Source organism: Hyperolius riggenbachi, chromosome 2, assembly GCF_040937935.1.
Source record: "Hyperolius riggenbachi isolate aHypRig1 chromosome 2, aHypRig1.pri, whole genome shotgun sequence".
Classification (NCBI taxonomy): Eukaryota; Metazoa; Chordata; class Amphibia; order Anura; family Hyperoliidae; genus Hyperolius; species Hyperolius riggenbachi.
The window spans coordinates 48,667,292-48,694,268 of record NC_090647.1 but is presented as its reverse complement, the minus strand read 5'-3'; the positions used below and the strand labels follow the sequence as shown (position 1 = coordinate 48,694,268).

The following is a 26,977-nucleotide window of genomic DNA, read 5'->3' as shown; positions in this document are numbered from 1 at the left end:
ATTTATTTTTTAATCTTTTGATTTAGTTGATTTTTTTTAATCCTTTTACTATATTACTGTAGATTAGCGCAGATCAGATCAACGTCAATCAAAGGTCAGTTAAATTATTATTGTTGTTTGTGGATTTATGCAGCGCTTACATTTTCTACAGTGCATGAACAAGAACAGTCCATGTCACTGCCTGTCTTCAGAAGAGCTCACAATCTAATCTTGTCATAGTCTAATGGCCTACCATATATAATTTATTTATACAGCGCTGACATCTTCTGTAGCACTTTACCAAGAGCATATAGTCATGTCACTGACTGTCCTCAGAGGAGCTCACAATCTAATCCCCACCATAGTCATAGTCTAATGTCCTACCATATTATTATGTATTTATATAGCACTGACCTCTTCTGTAGCACTTTACACAGGAAATAGTTGTCACTGACTGTCCTCAGGAGCTCTGAATTAAGTACTACCATAGTCCTAGTTTAATGTCCTACCATATTATTATTATTATTATGTATTTATACAGCGCTGACATCTTCTGCAGCACTTTACAGATTACATAGTCATGTCACTGACTGTCCTCAGAGGAGCCCACAATCTAATCCCTACCATAGTCATAGTCTAATGTCCTACCATATTATTATGTATTTATACAGCGCTGACATCTTCTGCAGCACTTTACCAAGAACATATATTCATGTCACTGACTGTCCTCAGAGGAGCTCACAATCTAATCCCCAGCATAGACATAGCCTAATGTCCTACCATATTATTATTATGTATTTATATAGCATAATAATAATAATCCAAACATTTGTATAGCGCTTTTCTCCTGTTGGACTCAAAGCGCTCAAGGGCTGCAGCCACTGGGACGCGCTCAGGAGGCCACCCTGCAGTGTTAGGGAGTCTTGCCTTGAACTCCTTACTAAATAGGTACTGACCCTAGCCAGGATCAAACCCTGGTCTCCCATGTCAAAGGCACTAACCTCTTCTGTAGCACTTTACAGAGGAAATAGTTGTGTCACTGACTGTCCTCAGAGGAGCTCTGAATTCAGTACTACCATAGTTCTAGTTTAATGTCCTACCATATTATTATTATGTATTTATACTGCGCTGACATCTTCTGCAGTACTTTACAGATTACATAGTCATGTCACTGACTGTCCTCAGAGGAGCCCACAATCTAATCCCTACCAAGTCATAGATAGTCCAATTTGGAAGAGAACCAATTAATATACATTATTGGAATGTGTGAAGGTTCCAGAGGGACAAGAGGAAACCCAGAGAAGCATTGGAAGGTCTGACTGCTGTACAAACTGCAGCTACAAAATAGGAGACAGTTCGTGTTAGGCATCGGTGGAGGGGTGGTATTAAAGGGGGTTGTTTAGGCTTTAGGCATTGGAGGGGGGTTGGTTAGCATTAGGCATTGGAGGGCGGTTGTTTAGGCTTATGCATTGGAGAGGGGTTGGTTAGCATTAGGCATCGGAGGGGGGTTGGTTAGGCTTATGCATTGGAGGGGGGGTTGGTTAGCATTAGGTATTGGAGGTGGGTTGGTTAGACTTATGCATTGGAGGGGGGTTGGTTAGACTTATGCATTGGAGGGGGTTGGTTAGCATTCGGTATTGGAGGTGGGTTGGTTAGGCTTATGCATTGGAGGGGGGTTGGTTAGGGTTAGGCATCGGTGGAGGGGTTTGGTTAGGCCTAGGCATTGGAGGGGGGGTTGGTTAGGCATTGGAGGGGGATTGGTTAGGGTTAGGCATCGGTGGAGGGGTTTGGTTAGGCCTAGGCATTGGAGTAGGGTTGGTTAGGCATTGGAGGGGGATTGGTTAGGCATTGGAGGGGGATTGGTTAGGGTTAGGCATCCGTGGAGGGGTTTGGTTAGGCTTAGGCATTGGAGGATGTTGTATAGGCTTAGGCATTGGAGGGGGGTTGGTTAGGCATTGGAGGGGGATTGGTTAGGGTTAGGCATGGGTGGGGGGGGGTTCAGTTAGGGTTTGGCATCAATAGAGGAAGGGCCACTCCTGTTCCCCCTGCTCAGTTTGTGATAAAGCATTCAACATTTCCCACTCCCTCCCCAGTTTGTATGTAAGTCATGTGTGCCTCTCATCACCTTGCCCTACTGCCGTAAGAAACCATTTCTCACTTAGCTTATAGAGTATGCAAAAAGTTTAGTTTTTTTTTTCTATGAGGAAAAAGTAGTAGTTCACTTTTAGATTGTGTTTTTTTTCTTAGTTTACAAAACACATTTTACTTTGTAGATGTAAGACACTTCTTTCTCCTCTCGCATTGCTCTGCCAGTTGTATGAGAAGCTGGCCAGGTTAGGGAGCATCTCTAGGCCGGTGGGCGGTAAAGTGGCGTTGCCGGTTGCCAGGGAAACAGATGTTTGTCAGTTCGCCCCATGTGCTCTCTCATAAAATAAACTGTTCTCAGCAGTGCTGCCTCACTTCAGCAGCAGCCAGTAGCTGAATGCCAAGGTCACCGCAAATATGTACCTGACTGACAAGAGACCAGCGGGGAGAGAGCCAGCGGAGGCCTGAGCAAACATGAACACAAAGTTTACTTTATTAGTAATTGCTTCTGATAACTTTGTTTAAGTTGTTCCAGCTGTTGCTGGAGGACTTTGCTGTGCTGAGGGCTCTGTCTACAGTGAGAACATCTGATGACTACTGTGCAGTGATTACAAAAAACGAAAGACGGCCATACAGCAGACGACTTAGCAGCCAATCGACCATCCGATTGGATTATTATAATTGGATGAAAATCGGTGCCGCCAAGAGCATGCCTGATCGACGATGCAACCAATTTCAGGTCCAAATTGGTTGGATGTATCGAATGGACATGCTGCAAGATGTAGGGCCGACTTGCTCAATTGGGTGAGGGCGTGCAATCTTGGGACAGGCTACGAATGTGACGGACCACCCGATGCTGTCCCCCTAGTGTAAAATGTCGCCCACCTGTGCAGAATACTTTACCTGTCCATCGCTGGTTTCAGGGTCTGTCCGCATACACGCGGCTCATGCCGTTTCTGCCGTAACGTTGACATTACGTATACACCAGCAACCACATGGGCATGTGTAGAAGGGCGGAGCCAGCAACAAAAAAGGTAACATATAATGCAAGGGGGGGGGCATTTACATTAGGGGGGACAGCACGGGGGTGACGATGCGGCGTCACAAGGCCTATTCCAGAGAGATTTCATGCCTGCTGTATGGGCAGGCAAGAGATCTCCCTCCTATCAGATTTGATAAGAGAGAGATCTATTGTCGCTTTGCCAAGATGTATAGACACCTTTCTATTTGTGTACATTTTTTTTTTCTTTTGGTAGGCGAACCTAAAGGCAAACATTAGATACTCCAGAAGAGCCAAGCCTTTGAATCTGCCAGATAAAAGGAAGCTGCCATCTTTCCGCCCGACCGGTTTCGCATCTTAGTATTACAATGTAGAGACTAGAGGGGAGTGATTTTTCTGACCTGCTCTTGCATCTGCATTACAAGCTTGTAGTCTTGGTGTCAGAAAGCATAGTCTAGGGAATATCAACCATTACAAACAATAATATAGTACTGGATTTTAGCCCGGTCATGGGGAAAGTTGTAAAGACTCGCTTCTGGGACTGAAGATGCACAAGTATATACCAGTGTTGTTTTATGTTTAGCATTCTACATTTAGGTGCATTTTTTTTCTCCCTCTGGAATGGCCGGGAATAATGTTTAGTTTTAGGACTCTTTTAGATGGACGTCTGCCGCCTGCCAGTGCAATGTGGGTGCAATTTAAATGCAGCCGACTGGCAGTAGTTGTAGCACCACAAGTGTCAAGTTCTGAGACGCGGTGGTGTTGCCCAGCAGCAGAGGGCCGCAACATGTCACGTCTGAGCAGTGGCGTAACTACAATTGATGGGCCCTACCAATGGTCACACCCCTTCCCTTGCCTCCCTTTGGTGACACTCACAGCCTTGGGGCCCATCTCACCAGTGTGGCCATCATGCTCTTCACACCCATAACAAGTGTAGCCACAAAACACCTGATCTGAAGTATAGTCCCCTGTATCAGAGAAAGGGAAGGTTAGTAGTTGGGGGCCCCCCACTGTTTTGGGCAGGGGCTGCTCCCCTCTAACTAGATCAGACGCCCATGCATCTGATTACAGCTGCGGCCATGTTTAGATGTGACTCTATTTGAAGGAGGGCCTGCCTAGCATTGGTGCCGAGCGCAAACCCGTGCCCGCCAGTGCAGGAGGGCTGCTGACAGGCCGTGAATGCACCACCTGTCAGCTGCCCGTGTGAAGGAAGCCTGATTCTCTGCAGAGAGTCACAGCAGCACCTCCTACATATGCAGCTATTGTAGTCGTTCCCGACAGACCTTGTCTGGGTAAACTATGCACAAGGTCATGGCTGTTCTGCAAGGCTGATAATAAAATACCTTCTGTATAATCTTGTTTTCACATCCTGAGAGTTCTGGTATGATCAGGTTTATGTTGTCTGTTGGAAGAAACCATCTCCTTTATTTACAGGCCTAAAGGGCGTAATTATGTTTAACCTCTTGCCGACCACTCCACGCCAATTCTTGTAAATGCAGTGGCTGCCCCAGGACCACTCCACGCAGAATGGCGTGAATGGCTTCCTATGGGGATTGCAGGAGAGCGTGCGCGCGCATCTCCGCCTCCAGTCTCCCAGCCGCTGCTCTGAGACTGTTAGCCGTCCAATAACCCTGTACAGCGCTGCAATCTAAGGCAGCGCTGTACTGGGGACAGACGTGTCACACAGCCGTCCCGCTGGCACTCACAAAAGCCATCCGTTGTCATAGGCTGAAGCCTATGACAGCCGATCACGCTGATTGGCTGGCCGGGGGAGGGAGGGTGGTAAAATAAATAAAAAAACAAAAATACACATTTATTTTAAAAAAATGAAATCTTTATTTTACAAAAAAAACCAAACATCTGGGGGGCGATCTGACCCCACCATCAGAGAGCTCTGTTGGTGGGGAGAAGAAGGGGGAGGGAATCACTTGTGTGCTGTATTCTGCGGCCCTGCAGCGAGCCCTTAAAGCTGCAGTGGCCTATTTAGTAAAGAATGGCCTGGTCACTAGAGGGGTGGGGGTTTACCACCGCAGTCCTTAAGGGCCCTTTTCCACCAGGGCGTTTGCGCTGGCTGAATCGCAAAAACGCAAACCGCTAGCGATTTTACAATCGCTACGGTTTGCTTTTTAACATAGGAATCGCGGTAGGTCATTTCCACTACCGCGATTCGTTTTTGCCGGGAACGCGAACGCGCGGCGGAGCGATATTTGCCGCGATTTTGCTATGCAGTGCATAGCATAGCAAAATCGCGGCCGCGAACGTCGGAATCGCCGGTAATTGCGATTCAGCAATTGCTAGCGTTCAGCGTGAACGCTAGCGATTGCTAGTGGAAAAGGGCCCTAAGTGCTTAAACTTGAAGAGATATGCAAGCTGCCATTGGTCTTCTTAAAGTGGGATGAAACTACATATTAACTGGAAAAAAATCATCCAATAAGAAATGACTTGTTGTTTTTAGTGTTCACGGTCATATTTAGGAGAAATGTGATATTGAAAAAGAATATTTCTGCTGGTTTCCATATTTACTGTTTCTCTGTGATGCCAACAGTGACATAATTTCCTTTTTCTTTCTTTTTTTCTTTTCTTTTTTTTTTTTTTTTTACCCAGCTTATGCTGGGTACACACTATGAAATTTTCTGGTCGATTTACTGTCAGATCGATTATTTCCAACATGTTTGATTTGCTTTTCGATCGTTTTCCAAGCATATTCCGATCGATTTCCTATTAAAGTGCACGGAAATCGATCGAAAAGCAAATCGAACATGTTGGAAATAATCGATCGACCAGAAAATCTCATAGTGTGTACCCAGCATTAGTGTTTAATTTTCCCTCCCTACTGCTACAGTTTACTATCCCTCCCACTGCAAACATCATGTAAACAACAGACTAGCATTACTGTGTAAACTGTTCAAAGGGAGGGAAGGATTTAATTACCTTCTGGTCATAATGTCCTTATCTTATCCGGAATGGGAAGCTTTCTGTTATATGCATGCTGAGATAAGCTTGTTAGTGAAGGCACGAGGGAGTGGGCAAAAACGTTCCATAACGTACAGTCCCGGGGTAGATTTATTGAAACTGATGCAAGGAGAAATGGAGAAAGCCTGGTGAAAAAGTGGAGCAGATACCAAGAGGAATGAATTCCAATTGGTCACTGAGTAACTGCTCCATGTTTGCACTTGTTTTTCACCACTTTCATGTGGTGCTTGCAGAAATGCAAATTGCGCATTGCATATTTGGTACAGAATGCTATTGGGCACCAAAATTTACTTTGTCGCTAATCAGGTCCCTCCAGTCGACAAAATTTACCTTCCATGTCGCATATCGTGGCCAGTATAAAAGCCACAATTTGCGTCAAAGAAGATCAATTTTGGCGCCGCCGTACACCCAAATTTCCATCCTGGCTTTGATAATAGGCTCCTATGGCAGCGCCGGTTTTTCTGTAAGGACTTCTGCGCCATTTTTCCCATTTCAGTCATTATGTCCCTCATGTGGCTCCAGTGCATTATGGGAGTATGAAAGGAAGAGTCTGGTTGGCTGCTCTGAATAGGAGTAGTGAAAAACATAACCGTAGCAGCATTTCCTTTCAATAATGCTCAATTATTTATATATTTTTTTTCTCATTTTGGTTTCCAGATAAAAGATGAACAGCTTAATAGGCAAGCACATCCTGTCCACAGGAGGCCGACGTGCCAGTTGTGCGCTGAGGGTGCCATCCTGCCTTCCACCGGTGAGAAATCCTCGGAGACCCACCTGGGATTTGGTACGGGTGTGCCATGCGGGGTCTGGTGCTGAGTCTCTAGCCACGGTGCAGAGCATTAAGAAGAGAGGGTACGACATCACCAGAAACCCCCACCTCAATAAGGTAAGTCCATATTACAAAATCTGAGACATCTGGTATTTCATGAATTCAATGGCCTGAATTCACTAAGCAGTTTAGACTAGTCTACTGATGGTTTGGTGTAAATCGCATCAAAAGGGAATTCACTAATAATTACCGAATGTTTCTGACCTGTTTTTAGACCTGGTCTAACCTTCAGTAATTACACAATTCACAAAGGTAAAGAAGGAGTAACCACGCCCTCTTTTTCTGACAGAGATTAGACCAGCTGATTTCTTGTCGGTAAAGTACTTCTGTGTGGTATTTTAGATGCGAGGATGGAGCTTTTTGAATTAATTATGCAGGCGTTTAATTGTATCCATAGTAGAGCTCATCAGAGGAGAAGGATGTCAGTCATAGCTACTTGTTTCTTTAGGGCTCTTTTCCACTAAGACGTTGTGTTAGATGCGACGTTAAAGTCGCATAACGTGCCCCTAACGCAACGCATGTGAGCTTTGAAGTTGGACGTTATATAGAGCCGCGTTATGCGTCTCTTGATGCGTCCGTGATGTGTACTTTTTGACGCATACTATCGGACGAAAACGGCGCATGCGGCAAGAATGTGGAGACCACGTGATCAGAACACTCTGCATCACGTGGTCCCGCCAGCCAATAAGCGGCCGCTCCAGGAAGTAAACACTGCAGTGCAGTGAATAAAATTAGCCATGGGGCTAAGCATAATGGCAGACTCTCCCCTCCTCCTCTCCTGCACTTAAAAATACAAAAAAAACAACATTACTGAGCATGTGCAGTCTAACGTGGCTAAAACCGCATATAATGCACAGCATGCTGCACTTTCATTGAATGTGCAGCGTTACACTGTAACGCAACGTGGGCACTGTAAACAACCCATTGATTTTTCATTACTGTGAGTTGGGCTGCATTACAGGCTGCTCTAAAGTGCGCCTGTAACGTCCCACTGTGAAAGCAGCCTAAAGCTAGGTACACACATGCGACAACGATCGTTCGTTGTGAACGACGAACGAACTTTTAATTGATGAAAGAACGAGCTAAGTAAAGTTATTTTTTTTAAATGTGTGTAACGATCTGATCGTTAGAACGAACGTTACATCACGTAAAGCAACTATTGCGCTTGCGCATAAAAATGAAAAGTTCCATGGAGAAATAGCGCAATGTGAGTGCATGTGAAGCCTAGTACGAACGACCGGTTTCCAACGATGTACTACTTTTGCAAACGATCGTCGTTGGAAAAAATCCACCAAGCTAGATCGTTCGTTTTTAACGATCTAGCTCGTCCGTCGTTAGACTTAATGGTCGTTGGCTGCTTTTTCTTTTTTTTAAACGATCGTAATTTGAAACGATCGGGGAACGATCGTTTCAAACGACTATAGTCGCATGTGAGTACGCACCTTTAGACCTCGTATGGTAATTAGACCCAATTACTGAATGTTTTAGACCAGGTCTAAAACATTCGGTAATTATTAGTGAATTCCCTTTTGATGCGACTGATTGCTGGTTTACACCAAACCATCAGCAGACTAAAACCATCAGTAGACTAGTCTAAACTGCTTAGTGAATTGAGGCCAATGTAATCGTCCTCCATGAAACTGACCACCATGCCTACAGGCAGGCCACACGAATATGTTCTAGCATCTGATGGAAACACGGGACACATGATGCACCAGATCAAACATGGACCTGCTGCTTTGCATAGTTTCCCGCTGCTTGATGCAGTATATACTAAGGCCCATACTCGCGCTATATTAACCACTTCACCACTGAGGGGTTTTACCCCCTGACCACCAGAGCAATTTTCACCTTTCAGCGCTCCTTCCATTCATTCGTCTATAACTTTATTATTACTTATCCCAATGAAATGAACTATATCTTGTTTTTTTGCCACCAATTAGGCTTTCTTTAGGTGGGACATTATGCCAAGAATTATTTTATTCTAAATGTGTTTTAATGGGGAAATAGGAAAAAATGTGGGAAAAAATTATTTTTCAGTTTTCGGCCATTATAGTTTTTAAATAAAACATGCTACTGTAATTAAAACCCATGAAATGTATTAACCCATTTGTCCCGGTTATAAAACCATTTAAATTATGTCCCTATCACAATGTTTGGCGACAATATTTTATTTGGAAATAAAGGTGCATTTTTTTCAGTTTTGCATCCATCCCTAATTACAAGCCCGCAGTTTATAAAGTAACAGTGTTATACCCTCTTGACATATTTAAAAAGTTCAGTCCCTAAGGTAACTATTTATGGGTTTTTTTTATTGTATTTTTTTTTTTTTTTAATTACAAAAAAAAAATAAAAATTGGGGAGTGTGGGAGGTAATGAGTTAATTTATTGTGTAAATGTAATGTTTGTATATGTAAAATGCTTTTAGGGTGTAGTTTACTATTTGGCCACAAGATGGCCACAGAGTGTTTGTTTACATGCGACCTGTAAGCGTCCGGAAGGACGCTTACAGGAAGCAGTAGGAGGCTGGGAGACGCACAATGATCTCGCTGTTTCTGAAAGAAGCAGCAGATCATTGCGGGGGCTAGATCAACGAACGGGAATGGATTTTCCCGTTCATTGATCTCCGAGCGGGCGGCGGCGTGCACGAGCGGCGGCTGCGCGCGCACGAGCGGCGGGAGCGCGGACAGCGGCGGTAGCGCGGAAGGTACGGATTTCTCCGTCCCTGGTTTTTTAGGAGGGAAAAAAGGGGCGGAGAAATTCGTACCGCTGGGGGTAAAGTGGTTAAATACCACTGAGCTGGCCGACAACAACTGATTCTGCCGATAATCTAGTGTATGTACAGCAGCCCCTGACCAGCGTTTTGCCACGTGGATCAATTTGGCCGAGTGACGGCTGATAGCTTTGCTCACCCTGCCCCACCGCATTATGTCACATCTGCACTGTTTCATTGGGCCTTTGTGCCCCGCCTCCTGCATTGCAACAGAATGTGACATTAGCCTGCAGGCTAACTAGGTGTCTATACAGCCTCGGCCCAGAAATTGTCACCCATCTGGTGACATTCATCTAGCATGTGTTCGGGTCTGAACACAATTGCCCACTGATGGAGGGGGACAGCAGAGGAATGGCTAAGCGTGGAGTCACAACAAAGGAGCAGGAGGACTCCCGGGGGCTGGAAGAAGCCCCAGGTAACTAAATGGCCATTTTTGTTTTTGCTTTAGGTTCACTTTAATTGCCATAGTAAAATATTGGTCATTTTATATTGATATTTTAGGAGAAGGAGGATAGACACAATTGTTTCATTAGTTAATCTTCACCTCGGGTGTCCTTTAAATAGCCGTTGGGAGGTTTGGGAGCTAACATAGGTGCCCATGTTAATACCTACAATTAGCAGGTTTAAAGCGGATCCGAGATGAAAAACTAACTATAACAAGTAACTTGTCTATATATCTTATCTAAAGTTTAGATAGTTTACACAGCAAATCTAGCTGCATATAGCTTCAATAGAATATGATTATTTCTTCCTGTGATATGACAGCAGCCATGTTGTTTGTAAACATTACACAGAGGCAGGCTTATCTGCATCTTCTGTGAAAAAACCTAACCCCCCCCCCCCCTCCATCTCCCCTCTGCCTCTGAAATCTCTGGCTAGTAATACCTCCCCCTCCTCTTGCCCAGATTGAGCTCCCATGAGTCCTTGCTACTGCCAAGGCTCTCTGAAAAACTGTGGGCGAGGCTTGTTTAGTTTATAGGGAATTAGAGAATTAAAACAAAAAAGTACCGGTATTTGGCTCGAGGAATGCCCTATAAACCATAAGGGCTCGTTTCCACCATAGCGAATCCGCATGTGGCGCCGACATGCGGATTCGCTTGGTACATTGAAGTGGCCGGGGCTGTTTCCATATGTGCGGCGTGCGGGAGCGATTTGGCGGCGGGCCAAATCTGCACGACGGGACCCACAGAATTCGCCTGCGTCGGGAATCCATGCGAATCGCCGCTAATGTATTTAATAGGAAAAACGCATGCGTTTTTTACATGCGTTTTTACCCGCGATTCGCGTGCGATTTCGCACCTTTTCCAATGTTATTTTGCCCTGGCAGAGTCATGGTTAAATCGCACGCGAAATCGCGGGTAAAAACGCATGCGGAAACGCATCCGCATGCGTTTTTACAAGCGTCGGATGCGGGCGAAATCGCGTCGCAACAGTGGAAACGGGCCCTAAGAAAGGAACACAATTATGCAATGAGTAAAAGTTCATCTCTGATCCACTTTAACTGGAAGTTTGACCAATACAAACTGCGGCTACAGATAGCGGATGTGACGCTTGCACAAAATTCCTGCAACTGGAAGCTGAGCAGTTGCCCAGAGCTGTTGTCCTTGCTCTGTTCCCCATAGCATCAGTACAGTGCTTGGTCCTCAGTGTCACCTGTGTCCAGCTCAATCAGTTCAGGAGAACTTCAGTAAACTTTATTGAAAGAACCTAACAAAAACTTCCCGCAAAAAAAATACATTTTATTGCCAGGATTGATTTTAACAATATCTCCTGTAGGATTTCATGACCTTGGTGGGAGGGTTGGCAGTAGTGTCTCTCAAGGACAGATAATTGCTGACGCATCCACTTAGGTAGCCTTGTCAGCCAGTCAGTCCTATGGTCACCACACTAGTGAGAGTGACCTATATACACATAAATCTGTATGAGGCCGGACAGACACTCAGCAGAACGGGCTCTGACTGCTGACTGTGACATGTACCTTCCTGTGTCCTCAAACTGCAACTCACATCCTGCTGGTTCCTCTTTATCTGCAGATATGATTACTGCAGCAGTTCTGATGATCTGTCTCCACACTGAACTAGGCTAAGCATAAATTTATGACAAGCTGGTTGTAAACCTCTCGCTTACCAATGCAAGAAATTGTTTGGCAATACAATCAGAGCCGGGACAAGGTCCTCCAGCACCCAAGGCTGAGACACCAAAGTGCGCCCCTCCATCCTTCCCACCCCAGCCATCACACACTGATTGCTATTAGAGTAAGGGGTGCCCCAGGGCCCCCAACCCCTAAACACCTTAATCTCTAGTTATCTGAATGCAGGCACTGCCGTGTATCCCCTTTTCTTATTTCTCTCTGCTTCAGGCTGCATTTCCACTTGTGCGGTGCGAATCGCCGCGGTAAAAATTCGCATGCGGATGCGAATTTCGCATGCGGGTGTATGCGCATTTTCATGCGAAGTCGCATGCGAATTCGCATGGATGACGATGTATGCGAATTTAACCATGACAGTGCTGGTGTGCTTTTCCATTGTTTCTATGCAAATTCGCATGCGAATTCGCATGAAAATTCGCATGCCCAAACCGCATACGAATTTCCTATTAAATACATTGTATGCGATTCGCATAGCGGTATGCGAATTCTGATGGCTCTGCCATCCGAATTTTTACTGCACAGAAAAACGCACAGGAATCCTGACAAGTGGAAACAGTCCCATTCACTTGTATTGCTATGCGAATTTGCATGCGAAAAACGCATGCGAATTCGCGATAGTGGTAATGGGCCCTCAAACACAATAGCGGAATGATAGCTGAGTGAGTTGTGCGCCCCCTCCTACACTGCGCCCTGAGGCTGGAGCCTCTCTCGCCTCTGCCTCGGCACGGCCCTGAATACAATACACAATAATATAACATTATTGTAGCAGGTACCACTGTTAATGACCAGGGGCATAACTACACTTGAAGCCAACCCCCTTCCCCCCCCCCCCCCTTGCAAACTTTTAAGGGGGGCCCCATCCTACATTCAGTCCCTATTTGACCCCCGTGCCCAGCTGGGTGCTGGGGTCCGGACTTCTTCTGGCTCTGTAGTGCATCTGATTAGGAGAGGTGGCTGGGCTCTGTAGTGCATCTGATTAGGAGAGGTGGCTGGGCTCTGTAGTGCATCTGATTAGGAGAGGTGGCTGGGCTCTGTAGTGCATCTGATTAGCAGGGGTGGCTGCGCTCTGTAGTGCATCTGATTAGCAGGGGTGGCTGCGCTCTGTAGTGCATCTGATTAGCAGGGGTGGCTGCGCTCTGTAGTGCATCTGATTAGCAGGGGTGGCTGCGCTCTGTAGTGCATCTGATTAGGAGAGGTGGCTGGGCTCTGTAGTGCATCTGATTGGCTGGCCATGGTCCAGTTTTTGGTCAGAGACATTGACCTTTTGTACCTCAAGCACATCCTGTCTCTATTGATTTTGTTAATTATTCATCTTAATGTTTATTGCTGCAGATTAGTTTCCTGACTTGTATAATAGGCTGTAGAATTTATTTTATCTACATTATACTGACCTGGTAGAAAGAGCAGGTGAGTTTCTGTTGGAAAGGCGCGCAGCATCCGCACATGGGCTCTGATGCTCTAAGCTTTTCTCAAGAATTCTCTCCTTCTCATTTTACCTGTGTGATACCTTTCCAGTACCTAATATATTACTAATACGGTGAAAGAAAGTCATCCGGACCTGTAGAGGAAAGAATAGCACACAGGGACACCGGGAGCCCAAGCGCGTGCAATGCAGTAAGGTACTGGGGATATAGATAGATTAGTATAAATTTATCAGAAAAGGCAAGGAAAGGCCGCTGCACATGCACTCACCATACAAATGGGAGCTGGGAAGCCAAGCACCAAAGTCCAATAACAGCCAGAAAAGGATCCCGCTGCACCACATGGTCATCTGATGCAGCCGGATCCTTTTCTGGTTGTTTGTATAAATTTATACTCATAAGGCTGGGTTGCTGAGGATGCAGCCACTCATAAGAAAATTTGGGAAAGTACCGTCCCGACTTGGCCTTGTTGATGAGGTGCTGTGGTCGCTGCTCCAAAAAGTATGGGAGATCTCACTCTAGGTGAGGCCCTTAAAGGACAACTGAAGTGAGGGGTATATGGAGGCTGCCATTTTTATTTCCTTTTAAGCAATACCAGTTGCCTGGTTGTCCTGCTCAACCTCTGCCTCTAATACTTCTAGCCATAGACCCTGAACAAGCATGCAGCAGATCAGATGTTTCTGACATTATTGGCAGATCTGACAAGATTAGCTGCATGCTTGTTTCTGGTGTTATTGAGACGTTATTGCAGCCAAATAGATCAGCAGGACAGCCAGGTAACTGGTGTTGCTTAAAAGGAAATACATATGGCAGCCTCCATATAGATCTCACTTCAATTGTCCTTTAAAGTGAACCTGAGATGTTGAAATATAGTGTATTTATCTAGGGCTTTCTCCCTCGCCGTCCTGTCCGGCCCTTCCGTTCTGCCGCCATGACTCCCGGTAATCTGGCCAGCCGCGCTCTTCCTTGAGTTTCATCGCTCTACAGCCCTTCCCCATTCAGGAAAATGGCGACGTACAGGGGCTCCCAAAAATATGGTTGCCGTGGTGCTGAACCTCTAGTAACTGCACCACCGGCACTTTACTTCTCCTACATGTCGGCCGCCGGTGAACTACACAGGGCAGCCTTCTATTGGCTCTTGTGCGGGCTGCGATTATGTCACCATAACGCGCAGGGCGGGGTGACGTCACTTCCGGCAAAGAGCAAAAGTATTACTATTTAAGACCAGGCACTCGGCTGATCCTGCACATACTATTAACGGCACTTTTATTTGTCCTGATGAAGCGGTTATCGCCTTGTAACGCATTGTCCTATGTGCACAATAAATTTGAGGTTTTTAGGGAACATCAAATTCTTGGAACATCTCAAAGTTAAGACCCTCTTACCCTCTTTTTTTTTTATTTTATACATAATATATGCACCTCCACTACCCTTGGGCTCCTCCTACCTCCTTCCAGTGAAAAGCAGTAATGGCAAACTTCATTTATACAGGGATGCTTTAGTAAATCAGGCCTGCAAAGTGCTATCTAATCCATATCTTACAGATGAAGACCCTTGAACAGCCTGAAACATCTCTACAAGTATAATCTCCTCCCTGAGAGGCTTCTGAGTTGGGCCTTGTCACAGATCACTGCTGCTGACTCCTGTTCTGGCCATCAGCCCATTCCTTCTGCAGTAGAGTGGAGCACAGGCTGGAAGTAAAGGTTCATATACCCTCGCTTGATTAACTACTTCAGGACCTCAGGCTTACACCCACCTGGTGACCAGGCCATTTTTCACAATACAGGGCTGTGCAGCTCAGTCAGGTTGCTGCACAGCCCTACAACTGGGCACACAACTGAATCTGACCTCCTTTTATTGTCCTTAATAGGGCACTCAGTCGAAAATCTCTTATCGCTTCTGCGATCTTTGTTTTTGTTGTTTTTTTTAACCAGCCTGGCGGTATAGACGAGCTCAGCTTGTCCATTACCGCCGGAGGCTGCCGCTCAGGCCCTACTGGGCCGATTCTTATCAAATAAAAAGGTGCACACGCAGCCGGCACTTTGCCAGCCGCGTGTGCTACCTGATCGCCGCCGCAGCGTGGCGATCCGCCGCGTGCAGCAGCGAAAGAGGGTCCCCCCAGCCGCCCGAGCGCAGCCGGACCAAATAGTTCCGGCCAGCGCTAAGGGCTGGATCGGAGGCGGCTGATGTCAGGACGTCGGCTGACGTCCATGACGTCACTCCGCTCGTCGCCATGGCTCATCGCGGCCTTTCTTGTTACTTCTGATCGCCGGAGGAGCGCCCTCTAGTGGGCTTTCATGCAGCCAACTTTTAGTTGGCTGCATGCGATAGTTTTTTGTTTTTTTTTAATTAAAAAAAAAAAGTCCGGTCGCCAGCCTGGTGATCTTAATAGAACGCCAAGCTGGTTAATAAAAACAAAAATTTGCTTTCCTAAAACAGAAAGAATTTGCGATAATTCAGGTTGGAGTGAGCTCGAGATGTCTCCCAGAGCACCACTGCTGAATATATGCAAATTAACCATTGTACCCTTAGAAGCTAAACACACCTCCAGAACCGCTGGATTGCAATGATGTGTCAGCTTGTTAAATTGTACAGAGCCATAATAATCCAACATGCATACAGACTGTTTCGGATTGTTTGATCCTCATCAGTGCATGGCATGGATTAATTTGGCTCTATAAAAGGGAGGCTTTTCCCTCCCTCCTCCCCCCCCCCCCCCCCGTGCCACCCTAATCGCCATAGGATGGCGATTGGCACTCCTCCCCGCCTCTCATAGGCATCAGCCTATGACAGGGCTTCATTCCCCAGCCAATCCTGGGGACAGCTGAGTGTCTGCTGTACAACGCTGCAGGAGATGGCAGCGCTGTACAAACATAAACAAAGGGGATTTATTTCCCCTTTCGGCAGAAAACAGCCTGCTAGACGCGGCTAGCAGGCTGATCACGTGAACCGGCAGGGAACGAGCGCGCATGCGCACACGCATTTCCTGCTAAACTGCAGCTCCAGGACTTGAGGCCAATCGGCGATAGGCAGTCCTGGGGCTGCTGCCGCGGTCACGATCGTTAGGTAGTTAAACTGGGCTGAGGAGGCTGCTAAAGACCACTTCGGGCGAGAGTCAAGTGCGTGGACCGCAAGGGCCGGCGCTGCCATTGAGGCAAATGGGCAATTGCCCTGGGCCCCAACTGCTCCAGGGGCCACCGATCTTCTGAACCGCCAGGTGGCCTCCCCCTGCCTGCTCCCCCCCCCCATCAAAGTCCACTTCTGCGCCCCCCCTTCCTGTGCTGCCTGACACCCAGGTTGCCTTCCCCTGCTTGCTCCCCGCACCCCCCCCATGTTTGGTGGTTCAGCTAACGTGCAATATCTCACCTGTCCTGGCGACGGCTCCTTCCTGATCTCCGTTTTCAGCCATGCTGCTTGCCTCTTCTCTATGTTGGCGTATGTTATTTACACATAACATGGGCTGGATGGAGAAGACCCAGGCAACGGGACTGAAAAGAGAGATCGTAATGGAGCAGTCGCAGCTGACATATTGCACACTAGCTGAACTACCGAACATGCGGGGGCCACAGGGAGAAGTCAGGGGGAGGCCACCTGAGGTGGGGCTGGGAGCTCAGGGGCCCTGTGAGCTGACATTGATTATGGGGGTAGGGTGCCACTCAAGTTACTTTTGCACTGATGCCCCCCTGTGGTTTAAACCGGCCCTGTGTACGGTGGTCCCAATACATTGGTGAGGTATCCGGCATGACGGATCATTGTGCCCCAGCGTAGCCTAACACTATATCATTCTCTTCCTTTGACGCCTGTATTATGTGCTGCATATTGTCCCTCTGACCCCCCCCCCCCCCCCCCTTCATAATGCCAGAACGCATCGCTAGCCTAAAGGATAGTGACCTGGCTTTGCCACAAACTGTCCCAATCCTTGGCGACAGTAATCTCACATGTGAACAAGGCTAAAGACCAATCCACCAGCGATAAGATTTCCTTCAAATTGGTTCCTGCTCTATACCAAGCCATTCAGCAAATAAGACAGATACTTAATGTATTTAGGCGTTTGAATTCCAAATTGGGTGCAGGAAGGCCTGGAACCCACTAGCAGTACATTAGCGCTTGTGATTTGAAGAGCTCTTGCTCATGTAATGCTATGGGTATGATCCCACTGGAGCGATGTGATTTTATAAAAGAAATCCCCCATAGCATTACATTAGCAAGAGCTTTTCAAGTCGCTATGCTTAGAAAAGGCTGCTAGTGGGTTTGAGCCCTGAGGGTTCTGGATTTTAAAATAAAAGGAACACACACCTGCATCAACCTACTATTCAGGGAGTAGCAACCACTCCCATTTTCGCCCTTTGACACAGAAGGTTGTAGTGCTATGGAAACAGGAGAGCTACAGTTCGAAGTCGAGCTGCAATAACTTGATGTCAAATACTGTAAAACAAGCGAAGCTGAGCTTCTCTATCTAGCGTAAATCTTAAACAGGGAAGAGAAAGTGAGACTCACCATTGTCACCAATGTTAACCCCTTGCACTCAAAATTCATACATGCAGCAGCCTTTGACACAGTAATAAAAACCACTAAAGATTATGGAAACCACTAAAGATGGTGAAAATGAAAAATAAAGAGCTTTAGCCAACCCCTCCCCCCCCCCCCCCCCCCCCCAAAAAAACCCACAAAAAACCAAAACCACAACAAAAAGCAAAACTGCGGTGCTTTTGTGGTAAACCAGTTCACCAGCGACAAAATTCCATCCTTAGAATGGGTCCCTTGTCACTGGTGAAGGATCAGCACTCACATTCACAATTTTCCCTTGATTTTTGTCACTCACCAGAATCAGTCTCGATCCTGCTGGGCGCTATGGAGCACTTCTGGCCTTTTTGTCCGTTAGTGGTCCCAAATGTTGACTTCTGCTCATTCGTATAAATAATCGCTAAGGGCTGTTGCACACCGAGCGGCTCTTTCAGCGTTTCTGCAGCCGCTTGCGGGTGCGGATCCGCTTGGTCAATGTATCTCAATGGGCTGGTGCACACCAGAGCGGGAGGCGTTTTGCAGAAACGCATACTCCCGGGGTGAGGCATTTTTTGGATTGCGGATGCGTTTCTGCCTCCAATGTAAAGTATAGGAAAAACGCAAACCGCTCTGTAAAACGGCACTTCAGAGCGGTTTTGACGGCTTTTTTGTTACAGTAGTTAATCAGTAACAGCTTTACTGTAACAATATATGAAATCCACTACACCAAAACCACAAAATGCTAGCTGAAACGCTACAGAAAAATAAGAAAAAGCGTTTCAAAATCTGCTAGCATTTTGCGGATCTGCTAGCGGTTTTTGGTGTGCACCAGGCCTCATAAATGATTGTTGGGCAAATTGTATGGTTAGTGGCCATTATTTAACGTGACCCTGAGATGAGTAATAATAAAAGATTGATACATACCTGGGGCTTCCTCAAGCCCCCTCCGCACCGATCGCTCCCATTCCGTCTTCCGTCACCTCCTTGTTGTCCCGTAAGATGCCCCTATAGCTTGGCTAGTCGGGGGGCGCACTATGCGCAGGCCCAGAATGCTCCCAGCTGTGGGAGTGAGATGGGGGGGGGGCGCACTGTGCATGCGCCCGGCCCTGACTTGCCAAACTTACAGGGCTGCTAACAGGAGAATGAGAAGACTGAGGACGACGGAGGGGGCTGGAGGAATCCCCAGGTATGTATAAATCTTTTATGATTACTCATCTCTGGTACACAAATTTAAGGTCTGTGCAGGGGGAGCACAGGTACACTTGCTTGGTACTTCAGGGCAGTGAGTACAATATCCACACCATTCCAAATGCCCATCCAATATCCAGCCCATGTCTCCCAATGATGAAAGCAGAAGCTGCATTATGTGACATTCTGGAATGCCCTTGATTTTTTTAATTTTTTTTTTTATTTATTTTTTGTGTAAATCTTCTGAGGTTTCCTTTGAGCACTACCTTATGTGTAAACTCATTTCTTTACCAAGCAGAGATAAGAAATACACTTCAACAATGTCCTCACTCCACATAATAAATCTATATATGAGTCACAGTAGTCCTGGAATTTCCTGTGCGTTCCACCTGAATGGCTGCAAATGGAGTCAACCTTGAGCAGGACGCAGAGGAAGACCTTATAATTGATGCCCTGGGAACTCTTAAGTCCTAGCTGCAGCGTTTTATTATATTCCAACTACAAAGCAATTCCAATCCACTTATGTTTTTTTTTTTCATACCATTTTATGGAAGTTTTCTGTAGCGTCAAACCCAACCACCTCCGCTCCCCCCTCCATGTGTCAGTATGTTGTTATTCGCTACAGTCCTGAGGTGGAAATGAACTTGCTGACATCACGGCTATTTTTTCTGTCACACATGCAATGTATGAGGGAAAGAACTGCCTGCATTCAGCTTTGTTTTGCATAGGATGAGCATTCCAAATTCAATGTATTTTAACGTTCTGTGTTACCGTAAATTGCACGCAAATGCATATCCAGAATTGAAAAAGTTGTCCAGCGGCCTGCTGTAGGGTTGCACCGCTAGTCAGCCGATGACTGATGCGATGTGCATGTATGAAGGAGGGACAATGGCGCTGATAATGACAGAGCAGCTTCCACGGATGGGGTACGGAGGAGAATGTTGGACTCGGCTGCCGAATGTTGCTTAAAGATCCACCATGCCGGGTCATTAATTGACCTCGGGAGACACCTGACTTAATGCTAGAGTCTATGCTGAAACAGTCTCCTGGGCTAAAAAGAGTTTGGCGTTAGGACTGTGCTTTAGATTTGTGCAGCACGGTGGTGTAGTGGCTAGCTCTCTCGACTTGCAGTGCTTGGACCCCGATTCAAATCCCAGCCAGGGCACTATCTGCATGGAGTTTGTATGTTGTGTGGGTTTCCCTCTGGGCACTCTGGGTATCCTCCCACGCATCCCAAAAACACAGATAAGTTAATTGGTTTTCCCCTAAAGGAAGCCATTCATCTAGCGATGATGGGCAGATTTACCAAAACACAAATCTCTCTCTAATCCAATCTGTTTAGAAGTTGGCTGCCCATACACAGCAGGCCGGCACCCAATCAATTTCGTGCTGAATTTGATCAGGAATCGGCCTTTTCACGCCACATCCGCCCCCTCGCCGACCTGATGCTGTCTCCCCAAGTGGACCCCGAAACTCTTGCACAGGACATAAGGAAAACTTAGAGAAATGCACCCTGTATTTATTCAGAGTTTAGTCTGTGTAATTCCTCCTCATTTGTGTCTAATCACAAGTTGTTATTTGATCCTCCATGTGTCACATGACTGCCTATGGCAGATAAGCCCATTTGAAAGCACAAGCTGTAAACCGTATGTCTGCTTCCATGAATCAGGAAGTAGGAACAGTACACATTTATTTTAAGATTTGTATGAGCTGTGACAAATACATGTTTTTTTATTTAAAGAGACTCTGAAGTGAGTCTAAATTTCCTTTTTTAACATGCAGTTATGTGAACAGTATAACCCCTGCTAAAACGCCGCTATCCCATGGGGAGCGCTTCCTGAAGAGGCAGAGCTAAGCCCTGTAGCTCTGCCTCTCAGTGCGTCAATCCCGGCTGATCGCCGCCTCTCCCCCTCTCAATCTGCCTTCACAGAAAGGGGCGGGGAAAGGCGGAGATCCGCCGGCAGATTGACGCGCATGGAGGCAGAGCTTCGGCTCATAGCTCTGCCTCCATGAGCAGCAAAATCCACGACCAAGAAAGTCATGGATTTTGCAGGGGGGATTTGGGGGGTAGTAACCCCTCGTTATGCCACGGAATAGTGGCGTTTTAGCAGGGGTTACACTGCTTCACATAACTGCATGTTAAAAAGGGAAATTTAGACTCCCTTCAGTGTTTCTTTAAAGGTTATTATGCTGTTGTGTATCTTTTAGAGCAGAGAGGAGGTCTGAGTTCAGGTCCACTTTAACCCACTTGAGGACCACGGTGCTAAGTCCCCCGCTCCCCCCCAGACCCCCCCCCCCCCCCCCCCCCCCCCCGTGGCCAGCCCATTTTTTTTACTAAAATGGCCACCGCAGCTGTAAGGCTTGCTGCAGGGCCGCACAACTCGGCACACTAGTGATTCCCTCCCGCCTTTTCTCCCCACCAACAGAGCTCTCTGTTGGTGGGGTCTGATTTGCCCCTATTCTCCGCCCCCCCCAATCCAAGTGTTTTTTTTTTTTAATAAATATTTGTTCTTTATTTTTAAATTCATATTTTTTATTTTTACTCTCCCTCCTCCCTCCCCTCCCCGGCTAGCCTATCACCGCCGATCGCTTCTTTGTCCCCCAGGGGGACAGCCGAGTCACACGGCTGTCCCAGTACAGCGTTGCCTTAGATCGCAGCGCTGTACAGGTATATTAGATGGTGGTTTCGGAGTCTGAAGGCGGAGTTTCGTTCGCAATCTCCTGCTAGCCCCATAGGCCGTTCATGCCAATCAACATGGAGTGGTCGGCAAGAAGTTAATGTGCCCCCCGGTGCCCAGAGCACTCTATACATTACCTGTCCACAGCCGCGGCTTGCTCTAGGCTCCTTCCAACGTCCATACACGTGCCCCACGTGGTTACCTAGCAAGAGCATGTGTGTACGTCATACATCACACATGTGCTCACGTTACTAGGCAACCACGTGGGGCACATATAAGGACGGCAGAGTGAGCCCAGAGCAAGCGGCGAACAGGTAATGTATAGAGTGCACTGGGGGGCACATTAAACATTAGGGGGGCAGCGTTGGATCGATTACCCAATTACTCTCATGCTTACTCCTTCTGGCTTTGAAGGAGGGATTATCAGAGTGATGTGGACTGCCAATGGCCAGAGGCGGCAACAGGGTAAGCTTAGACCCGCCCCCCTCCCCTCATCACCGCATATGTGAAGTTTCCGTTTCATACAAAACTCAAATTGAGCACTCGGAAGCTCATCTCTAAAGTGGATCTGAGATTAACTTTTACTCATTGCATAATTGTGTTCCTTTCCTATAGTTTATAGGGCAGCCCTCAAGCCAAATACTTTTTTGTTTTAATACTCTGATTCCCTATAAACGAAACAAGCCTCGGCCACAGTTTTTCAGAGAGCCTTGGCATTTTCAGACAGTAGCAAGGGCTCATGGGAGCTCAGTCTGGGGAGGGGGAGGAGTTACTAGACAGATTTCAGAGGCAGAGGGGAGGAGGGGGGGGATTAGGTTTTTTTCACAGGCTGAGTGCTGAAGATGCAGATAAGCTTGCCTGTGTGTAATGTTTACAAACAACATGGCTATATATCTCTATATCTATATCTTGTTTTAGTTTTTCATCTCGGATCAGCTTTAAACCCTACATTTCACCGACTTGCATCTGTCCTGATGCTGAACTGAAAATACCCTTAAATGCATAACCTTTAAAAAAAATAAATAAATAAATAAAAATAAAGATACTTAAAAAAAAAAAGTGTCACAAGAAACCAGAGAAAAGTGTATGAAATTTTTTTCTTTTTTTTTTAAGTTGTGGAGATGCCTTTTTGTAGCGAAGTGTAAGCATTACACAAGTACAATGTTTATTTAGTCAGCTCTGACAATATTGGTTCATATATGTATCACTTTGACCCTTCTTTTTATCTGATGTCCTGCATCGACACCACATTGTTTGGTCAGAGAGATAAGCACAGTCTGTGAATCAATAAAGGAACTGACTGCCCAGATACGGCATGTTCTTCTGTCATTATAATTTTTTGTACACCCTTTGCCTGCTGTACCATACCTAGCAGGAATTACATAGATTAGCATTCAGGTGGGAGGCTTCGGTTGGACGCAATCGTGAATTGCGTCGTTTACAGGGATGCCCCGCGTAGGCACATCTCCCACACGGTCCCCTCCCTAACCACTCACCTGTCAACCGCATCCTAGAAGCTGCAAAAAATAAATTTAAAATCACAAACACTGGTCCACATGACAGCCCAGGGGCCCCAGGTCTCTCTCACTCACTGGGGCCCCCAAACCACCATGCGACACCTAGAGGGAAGTGCGGGCAAGCCCTGGACCTCTCACCTCCAGGGAACTCACCTCACCACCTCTAAACTGAATGCCAACTGCAACAAACACAATTGCTAACTTCCAGCCAGAGCAATATCCTGCCTCTATCTGGCCAGCAGACGCCAGTCAGCCAATCAGGTGCACTGTCATACACCCTTTGCCTGCTGTACCATACCTAGCAGGAATTACATAGATTAGCATTCAGGTGGGAGGCTTCGGTTGGACGCAATCGTGAATTGCGTCGTTTACAGTAAACGACGCAATTCACGATTGCGTCCAACCGAAGCCTCCCACCTGAATGCTAATCTATGTAATTCCTGCTAGGTATGGTACAGCAGGCAAAGGGTGTATGACAGTGCACCTGATTGGCTGACTGGCGTCTGCTGGCCAGATAGAGGCAGGATATTGCTCTGGCTGGAAGTTAGCAATTGTGTTTGTTGCAGTTGGCATTCAGTTTAGAGGTGGTGGGGTGAGTTCCCTGGAGGTGAGAGGTCCAGGGCTTGCCCGCACTTCCCTCTAGGTGTCGCATGGTGGTTTGGGGGCCCCAGTGAGTGAGAGAGACCTGGGGCCCCTGGGCTGTCATGTGGACCAGTGTTTGTGATTATAATTTTTTGCCATGACAACCCCAGAAAAGTTAACTGAAGGTAACCATACATCTAGCGATGATGGGAAGATTTTACCAAGAGGCAGATCTGTATCTGATCATAGAGAGATCTGTCTGCTGCCCATACACTGCAGGCCGATTCCCGATCGATTTCAGCATGAAATCTTGCCGGTATCGGCCTTGTGACGCAGCCTCTGCCTCCCCCTGTTTTGCCCCTTCAACTGTTACGCCACCCGCTGGTGTCCACCCTACTTCCAATTTCTGGCTCCATGTGACTTTTTTTTAGCACGTGCAGCGTGTGTGTGTGAAGGGAAGGCTCCCTCTGTTGTTTCCTGTATCCATCAGTATTAATTGTGTTATTCAAAGAACACATCAGTTGTATGTATTGGCAGGGCCGGATTTAGGCCATCTAGGCCATGGTCTAGGGCACCACAGGAGCAGGGGCACCAAAGCAGCAGGCTAAACTGGTGCAGCATTTGCAAGCTTGCAGATGCTGCAACGCTGGGAGATCAGGCGAGCACCTGACTGCATTACTCTGCTGCTAGTCGCCTGTGCAGCAGCCACCTTGCTCTCTGTGCACGTTTGCATTGTGGCTGGCTGCTATGGACTTGGGCAGCATTGGAAATGGAAAGGAAGAGTAAGCTTCTGCCCTGGAGACGAGCAGAGAAATGAGTGACACTGATGGCTGCTATGGTGTGAAGGCAAGCTGGCTACCTATACTGAAAGGGGGGGAAGTGGGAAAAGGAGGGAGTCATCTGGCTACCTATACTGGAGGGAAAGGGGGAGGAGTCATCTAGCTACCTATACTAGAGGGAAAGGGGGAGGGGTCATCTGGCTACCTATACTGAAGGGAAAGGGGGAGGGGTCATCTGGCTACCTATACTAGAGGGAAAGGGGGAGGGGTCATCTGGCTACCTATACTGAAGGGGAGCGGCTGGTGACAGCGGCCTTGAGTGATAAAAAGTACAAATCCGGCCCTGTGTATCGGTACTTGTGTCACTGGATGTCCTGATTGTACAGTGTGTTGAACTGCTCTTGTATCTATCCTCCCCATTTTTATATAGTTTTTACGTTCTACAACGCTATGGAATTTGTTGGCGTTTTACAAATAAAAATAATAATTTACCTCACAAGTTTTGTAATTTACCTCACTGGTCAGTATTTTTTAGTTTTCAATGCATTGAAGGTTAGGAGCTCTGGGCCCCAGTGCAAGTTTTTGGGATCCCTCAAGCATTCTGTACATAACAACTGATATGGAGCACCAAAGCCTGCCAAGGACAGCTGCAGTGTCAGAGAGGTGTAAGCAGGGGAGGGGACAGCTGCATTGTCAGAGAGGTGTAAGCAGGGGAGGGGACAGCTGCATTGTCAGAGAGGTGTAAGCAGGGGAGGGGACAGCTGCATTGTCAGAGAGGTGTAAGCAGGGGAGGGGACAGCTGCACTGTCAGAGAGGTGTAGATGGGGAGGAGACAGCTGCAGTATCAGAGAGATGTAAGCAGGGGAGGGGACAGCTGCAGTGTCAGAGATGTAAGCAGGGGAGGGGACAGCTGCAGTATCAGAGAGGTGTAAGCAGGGGAGGGGACAGCTGCAGTATCAGAGAGGTGTAAGCAGGGGAGGGGACAGCTGCAGTATCAGAGAGGTGTAAGCAGGGGAGGGGACAGCTGCAGTGTCAGAGAGGTGTAGACAGGGGAGGGGACAGCGGCAGTGTCAGAGAGGTGTAGACAGGGGAGAGACAGCGGCAGTGTCAGGTGTAAGCAGGGGAGGAGACAGCAGCAGTGTCAGAGAGGTGTAAGCAGGGGAGGGGACAGTGGCAGTGTCAGGTGTCAGCAGGGGAGGGGATAGCGGCAGTGTCAGAGAGGTGTTAGCAGGGGAGGGGACAGCGGCAGTGTCAGGTGTCAGCAGGGGAGGGGACAGCGGCAGTGTCAGGTGTCAGCAGGGGAGGGGACAGCTGCAGTGTCAGGTGTCAGCAGAGGACGGGACAGCAGCAGTGTCAGGTGTAAGCAGGGGAGGGGACAGCAGCAGTGTCAGGTGTCAGCAGGGGAGGGGACAGCTGCAGTGTCAGGTGTAAGCAGGGGGGGGGGACAGCAGCAGTGTCAGAGAGGTGTTAGCAGGGGAGAGGACAGCGGCAGTGTCAGGTGTAAGCAGGGGAGGGGACAGCGGCAGTGTCAGGTGTAAGCAGGGGAGGGGACAGCGGCAGTGTCAGGTGTAAGCAGGGGAGGGGACAGCGGCAGTGTCAGAGAGGTGTAGACAGGGAAGGAGACAGCTGCAGGGTCAGAGAGGTGTTAGCAGGGGAGGGGACAGCGGCAGTGTCAGGTGTCAGCAGGGTAGAGGACAGCGGCAGTGTCAGGTGTAAGCAGGGGAGGGGACAGCAGCAGTGTCAGGTGTAAGCAGGGGAGGGGACAGCGGCAGTGTCAGGTGTAAGCAGGGGAGGGGACAGTGGCAGTGTCAGGTGTCAGCAGGGGAGGGGACAGCTGCAGTGTCAGGTGTCAGCAGGGGAGGGGACAGCTGCAGTGTCAGGTGTCAGCAGGGGAGGGGACAGCAGCAGTGTCAGAGAGGTGTAGACAGGGGAGGAGACAGCAGCAGTGTCAGAGAGGAGGAGACAGCTGCAGGGTCAGAGGTGTAAGCAGGGGAGGGGACAGCGGCAGTGTCAGAGAGGTGTTAGCAGGGGAGGGGACGGGCAGTGTCAGGTGTCAGCAGGGGAGGGGACAGCGGCAGTGTCAGGTGTAAGTAGTGGAGGGGACAGCGGCAGTGTCAGGTGTAAGTAGTGGAGGGTACAGCGGCAGTGTCAGGTGTAAGCAGGGGAGGGGACAGTGGCAGTGTCAGGTGTAAGCAGGGGAGGGGACAGCGGCAGTGTCTGGTGTAAGCAGGGGAGGGGGCAGTGTCAGAGAGGTGTAGACGGGGGAGGAGACAGCTGCAGGGTCAGAGGTGTTAGCAGTGGCAGTGTCAGGTGTCAGCAGGGGAGGGGACAGCGGCAGTGTCAGGTGTCAGCAGGGGAGGGGACAGCGGCAGTGTCAGGTGTAAGCAGGGGAGGGGACAGCGGCAGTGTCAGGTGTAAGCAGGGGAGGGGGCAGTGTCAGAGAGGTGTAGACAGGGGAGGAGACAGCTGCAGGGTCAAAGAGGTGTTAGCAGGGGAGGGGACAGCAGCAGTGTCAGGTGTC

The 26,977-nt window shown here is 47.9% G+C and overlaps 1 protein-coding gene across 3 annotated transcripts in view; it reads left to right on the top strand.

The window, feature by feature from the left end:
• The window catches only part of ME3 (malic enzyme 3), a 212,096-nt gene that overhangs the window by 569 nt on the left and 184,550 nt on the right, over positions 1 to 26,977 (top strand). For all 3 annotated transcript variants that reach the window (XM_068266772.1, XM_068266773.1, XM_068266774.1), the window contains exon 2: positions 6,695 to 6,923. In XM_068266772.1, coding sequence (XP_068122873.1) covers positions 6,702 to 6,923 — 222 coding nt within the window. In that variant the 5' untranslated portion in view covers positions 6,695 to 6,701. The remainder of the gene's footprint in view (positions 1 to 6,694; positions 6,924 to 26,977) is intronic.